Source organism: Crocodylus porosus, unplaced genomic scaffold (genome assembly GCF_001723895.1).
Source record: "Crocodylus porosus isolate Cpor-Errol unplaced genomic scaffold, CroPor_comp1, whole genome shotgun sequence".
NCBI lineage: Eukaryota > Metazoa > Chordata > Crocodylia > Crocodylidae > Crocodylus > Crocodylus porosus.
Genome location: NW_017728916.1, coordinates 6,047,472 through 6,053,666, shown reverse-complemented (window position 1 = coordinate 6,053,666; position 6,195 = coordinate 6,047,472). Strand labels below are relative to the sequence as shown.

Genomic DNA, 6,195 nt, shown 5'->3' with positions numbered 1-6,195 from the left:
GGAGCTGGGGGGCGCCAGCGCCGCGCCGGGCGCTGGGGGGCGGCGGCAGCCCGGGACGGGGCGGTCCCAGCACAGAGACTCACCTCTGCCCGCCGCCATGGCCCGGCCTAGCACCGCTCCGCTCCCCGCCGCCCGACGGGCAGTGCGCACGCGCGCGCCCCCCACGTGACACCGTCCTCTTCTAGCCCCAGCCTCTTCCTCCCGCCGACCCCTGCCACGTGAAGCCTGAGCCATTTTACGTCACACAGGCCCTCCCCCGGCACGTGACTTCGAGTGAGACCAGCCCGTTAGGCTGGGCACGTGACTGCAAGGCCTGGCCCCAGCTTGCGCGAGACGCAGGAGGGCGGGATAGGGCTTGGCGGGAGGGGAGTCTGTGGCTGCCCGGTCTTCGCTGCGGCGAGGGCGTCACGCTGGGCCCAGTACAGCCGAGGAGGAAGCTCCAGGGATGGGCCCAGGGCTAGACGGCCTCGGCCCTGCTGCAGGTCGGACTCTAGCACTGGGCTGGCGCAGGCCTGCACATGGCACTTTCTCTGGGCTGGCAGGGAGAGCGCCCCAGTCGGCTGCCCTGAGATTCACCCCCTCCTGCTGCCAGAGGCTTTGCTGTGGCTGCCTGCTCCAACACCAGTAGGCACCAGCCTACTGTTAAAACAGGGGCGGACAATTATTTTGTCTGGAGGCTGCTTAACGAGTTTTGGCGAGCTGTTCAGGTCAGTAGCCGCGCCCCTTGACAGGTGCCCCGCCCCCTGGTTGCTAGGGTTGTGTGAAACAGCTGTGTTGGTTCAGTTTCAAATTTGGCAGTTTCAGAGGGATAGGGATTCCAGTCGGTGTTTCAGATTGCTGTTCTGTTTCAATTTGGCTGAACCTGTTTCGGAGTTTCGATGCTGTTTTGGTGATTTGGCCATAGGCTATAATGTGGAATCACTAAAATGCCTATAGCTTTGTCATTTCTTGCCTGATTCAGATGAAGATAGCAGGTATGGTAGGCCCTTCTCCAGGCATGAAGCCGGCCAGGATTCAAGGAGATGGGTGCAGGGGTTTCTGTGAAACTGCACCTCAAACTGTTCAAAGCAAAACTTGTGACGTGTGACTTTGTATGTCTGTTAAGGCACAGCAGATCAAACCAGCAGTGATGGTAGCCTGTAACAGGGGGCCTTCCCAGTTACGGTTAGATCCCCATCCGCCAACCACCTACCCCCTCTTTTTCCTGCCATGCCTTGATGGAGAACTGATTCAGATGTTTCCCAGGCAGGAGGCTGCCCCTTTTAGGTATCTTGGGGTGACATCCATTCTGCAATTCCATACCTCCCCTAACACTGTGGCCCGTGACTTGCACATTGCATCCTTCATCCCCTGCAGCTGTGGTCCCCTCTCTGGGACCTTTGGCTCCCCCTTAGGCCCTGGCCCCACCTTCAGGCCAGTTGGAATCCCAAGCCTCTTGCTCTGGGCATCCCTCATGGTGGGCCCCTGGCCCTTTGACCCTGCTTTGGGTCCTGGCTTCAGCACGGGCCAGTCAAGGGTACCTTTGATATCTTTTATTAGACAAACCAAATAGTTGGAGAAATATATCTTAGCAAACTTTCAGGTTTTAAAACCCTTCATCAGGTGGAAGAAGCATCTGCAGGTGGTGTGTATGTGCTCTTACTGGATGGAATGAATAGTAAAAAAGCCAGAGTCTGACATACAATGCAGGCAAGAAAGCCAGTGAGTGAAAATGTAAATTGAGATGTCGGTGTGAGGGTCAGGCTGCGCAGAGAAGGGGGATGTAGCAGTAAAAGTGGCATGGTTTTGTGCTGCAGGATGCTGAGCTCTGCGTGTTTGTCTCATACCATCTTGCCCCCCTGATGCTGTGGTGGAAGTAGCCTGTCACCTTTCTGCATTTTGAAATGAGCTGGCTGGTTGTGACGGTGCCCTCAGTGGCAGCCCTGTTCCTCTCTAAGGCGTCCCTGACTATAAAGTGGAACTTTTGTGCCACACAGTGGAAGCCAACAAAGTTGGCGTCATGGACTGCCTTGACCTTACTGGTCCCCGTTGTCAGTGACCGTGAACCTGCGGGTGAGCTCGCCATGCCCAACGAGCCACCACTGCACCAAGCGGTTCATGGCCCCCATGATCTTGGTTGCTGTGTGGGACTCATCCATCTCAGCTTGAAGGAGAGCCCACTGATCGCCTGCCTGGTCACACCAGTGCCCGGTGAGGGAGAGGTAGGCATGGTCTCCACCCCGGCTGCTCCAGATGTCTGAGGTGAAGTGTAAGGCCACCTGCAGACCTGCCTTGTGCAGCTCCTCCCTCAAGTACTCCCTGCATACCTCATACAGAGAGGGCACCACCATCCTGCTGAAGGTGGTGCATGCAGGCACACAGTATGATGGGGCCATGAGCACCATGAGCTGCCTGAAGCCTGACACTCAGCTAAGGAGAAGGGCTGGCCATCCAGAGCAAGCATCTACCCAATGCTCTGGGTGATCTCTCTCACCTTTGGAACTCACCCCCCTTTCCCTCTGCCTTTCCCCCACGGTGGCCTGGCTGTGTTTTGGGAGGATGGGGGCTTTGGAACAAGAAGGGGACTTCCCTTCGGGCATGCTCCCACTGGTGCCAAACTGAAGAGCAAGGGGATGGTACCTCCTGAGATGCATCAGCATCCCCACGGTGCTGAAGTGTTTCTTGGCTGGTCTTGCATCGGCAGTGCAGGCAGATAGCATATGTGGGATCATCTGCCACCTCAAAATGATCCCACACTACACTGCCCCCTCGTTTCTGGGGTGCAGGTGGGAATCCTGCCATATCACCCTCCTCAGCAGGCAGAGGCATTCCCTCTTCTGAGTTTCTGTTTCCCCACAAGTCCACCTCCAAAACATCCGAAACATTCCAGAATGTTTCAGATGGTCCCTTTTCATTTTGGAGATGTGTTGGAGCCTTCTGTTCTGATTTGGAGTTGGTGTTTTGGGTGCCGAAACACTTCTGAAACGAAACAGCTGCTGGAGTTTCACACAGCCCTACTGGTTGCCATTTTGGGCCAGAAGTCCTGCCCCTAACCCTCGACCATTCCCGTCAGAAATCTGTCCCCCTGCCTCAGAATGATGACTTTTGGAAGGCTGCCATCTTGGAACCAGAAAGAAACCAAATCATATACTAAAAGCCAAGCATCTACAATAACATTCTGACATTTAAAAAAAAACCCTTTTTGTTTTGATTTATGTGTGTTTAAGTAGTGTAGATGGAGATGATTGGATACCAGCTAAAAATAAAATCTTACTCTTATATATTGTGTGTGGGGTGTTTATGATGGGGTTGTGGGGGGGGTTTGTGAGGGGTTATGGCTGTGTGGTGGGGATGTAGGGTATGTTGCGGGGGGTGTATGTGTGGGGTTTCTGGGGTGTGAGGGAGTGTGGGGAGCTCCCACACACCTCCCCATGGCATGTAGCTCCTGCTGGCAGTAGTAGCAATATGTGGCAGGCTCTCAGGGTGCTAGCAGCCTGCACAGCCACTGCCACCCAGTGGTGCACATCTCCGGCCAGAGCTGCACATGGCAGCAAGGAGCACAGCCACGCTGATCTGCCTCTATCAGGTGGAGCTCCTGGCAGCACATGTACAACTCCTGGCACTCACATGCCACTGGGGGAAGTCCTGTGCAATGGAACTGATTGCTTTCCCTGCTTTCTGCTGCCACAGCCAAGTCCCAGGACTCTGCCAGTAGTGGAGGGGAGCCCCACCCCCATAGGCGGAGGGAGAAAGTATTATTTGGAGGGCTGAGTGTGTGCATGCTTGTGCATGTACATTCACACCCCCCAGCAGGTCAGTCTGTTGTGGGGAAGGGGCATGAGGGGGCAGATCGAGGCCCCCATGGTAAAGGAGGAAGTGGGGAAGGGGCAAGGGCCAGGGTGAATGGGGCCCAAGGACCGCGGAATGCTTGGAACTCAAGTAGCTCATCCAGGGTCTAGTGCCACTGTGCACCCTGGCAGAGGCTGAGGGGGCACATGCCCCCTGGATCTGTGTGCAGGGCAGAGGCGGCTGGAACTGCGGACTGGGCTCTGTGACCTGCTGCTGCTGCCTTGGAGTGGCGCAGAGCCCAGCCCACAGTGGCAGCCACCTCCGCACACAAATCTGGGGGGCATGTGCCCCCTGGGCCTCCACCAAGGTGCATGCAGTAGCACTAGCTTTCCCCCCTACACAAAGCCTGGGGGAGCTGCCTAGGTTCTAGACATCCCACAACCCACCCTGGCCCCGGGGCTCCATTAACCCCTGCCTCTGCCCCACTTCCTCCCTCACTGTGGAGGGCTTCAATCTGCTCTACCACCCCATGTCCCTTCCCCATGACAGACTTACCTGCTGTGGTGGACAGTGCAGTACACACTGCCAGGCTGCTGCAGGCTCCAGCTGCATGTCTGTCTGTGCACCCCTCCCATCCCCCGCTGCACCCGCCCAGAGCCTGCGTCCAGGCTGCCTTATAGCCCTCTGCCCTGTCACCGCTGCATCATTAGCCCCGGCCTTCCATTGTCTACGCCTGCTCCCTGCTTCCGGGTGAGTCCTGGCACCTACATGTGGCAGCAGGGAGTGGGGAAGGCAGCCAACTCCAGCATGTAGGACTTCTCCCCAGTTGCGCGTGAGTGCTGGGAGCTGCACATGCACTGCAGGGAGCCCTGCATGATAGAGGTGGGCTGGCCTGGCTGTGCTTCTTGCTGCCACACATAACTCTGGCTGCAGCCGCATACTGCTGGGCAGCAGTGCCTGCTTGGGCCACGAGTTGACCAGACGGCCCACCACCTGCTGCTGCTGCTGCCAGCACTGGGGCCTGTGTGCCATTGGGGGGAATGTGTAGAGGGGTCCCAACACCTCCCTCACACCCACACCATGCCCACCCAAGCTCCACACTCCCATCAGCCCCAGCCCCACACTCCCTGCCCAGCTGCACCACCTCCCACCCCCACTGCTTCCCTACCTACTGCCCAGAGTGAGTGCTGCAGGAGGGAGATGAGGAGGAGCTGCTGGACAATGGGGAAGCTGAGCAGTTCCCTAGTGGCTGCAGCAGTGGCAGCAGCAGCTCAGCCCGGAACCTGTGTGCCGGCTGGGCTGTGCTCTTCCACAAGGCGCGTGGACTAGGCGACATACAATTCATTGGTGAGAGCCCATGGGCTGGATGAAATTGCCTGGAGAGTTGAATCTGGCCTGTGGGCTCTATTTTGCCTACCTTTGGTTTAAAAACACATAGTGATGTATCTAGCCTCACATTTGACTCCCAAACCAAAATGACCAGGCACCTGTTTACAGCTGGATCGACTGTGAGTGCTCTTCAGCACGAGCCCAGAGTAAGGCTTTAGCTCTGGATCCATGCAATGATCTGGGATTTTGAAAAGGGGAGTGCAGATAGTGTGGTGCATCATCACATATAACATATTTTTCTCTAGTTAAACAGAAACAAGAAGCTTTACATATTAATGCTGAGGGATAACACTATATTTTTCAGTTTAAGATCAAAGCAAAAATATAACTATTGGAATTGCCCTAATTTTCATCTTGCCCTTAAAGCAGGGAATCATGGACCAACCCCCTGCTTAAAGCAGGATCATCCTCAACTAGATCATCCGAGCCCAGCCTTGTCGAGCTGGGTCTTAAAAGCCTCTAAGGATGGAGATTCCACCACCTCTCTGGGTAGCCTGTTGTAGTGCTTTACTACCCTCCCAGTGAGAAAGTTTTGCCTAATACCTAACCTATAATTCCTTTGTTGCAACTTGAGACTTGCTCCTTTAGAAGAAAGAATGGAGGAAGGAAAAGGAGAGGAATCCCAGACTGCTCTCCCCTGTGGAAGGTTCATTGCATACAGAAATGGAAAGCAGAAAATGTGGATTTGGAGATCATTTTTACATTGTTTTTATTGTTTCATGTTTTGGTACAATACTCAGTACTGTAGTCAAGTCCTGCTGCTTAAAAAACTGAACAGAAGAGCCTTAACAACAGGCAATGCTTATCTCTATGTCTAGGTGGCGCCTCGCCACTATATAGAGAAAAAATATGCTACTCTAGAACTGTGCAAAGCAGCATTGTTTGGCTTTGACTTCTGTTCCGACGTTTTGACGGAACAGTGTTTTGTTTCAAGTTTCGTTCCATTTTGTTTTGTTGAAACTGTTTCGGCTATGGGGTATAACGGGGAATCATAAAATGTGGCAGACAGGCAGACTGGGGGCTCACACGCACACTGTA

The 6,195-nt window shown here is 54.9% G+C and overlaps 1 protein-coding gene across 1 annotated transcript in view; it reads right to left on the bottom strand.

Annotated features, from left to right (window-relative positions):
- The window catches only part of FUNDC2 (FUN14 domain containing 2), a 9,415-nt gene extending 9,242 nt beyond the window's left edge, over nt 1-173 (bottom strand). Inside the window, exon 1 of the mRNA XM_019536321.1 lies at nt 84-173. Coding sequence (XP_019391866.1) covers nt 84-99 — 16 coding nt within the window. The 5' untranslated portion in view covers nt 100-173. The remainder of the gene's footprint in view (nt 1-83) is intronic.
- Nucleotides 174-6,195: the final 6,022 nt, after the last annotated feature.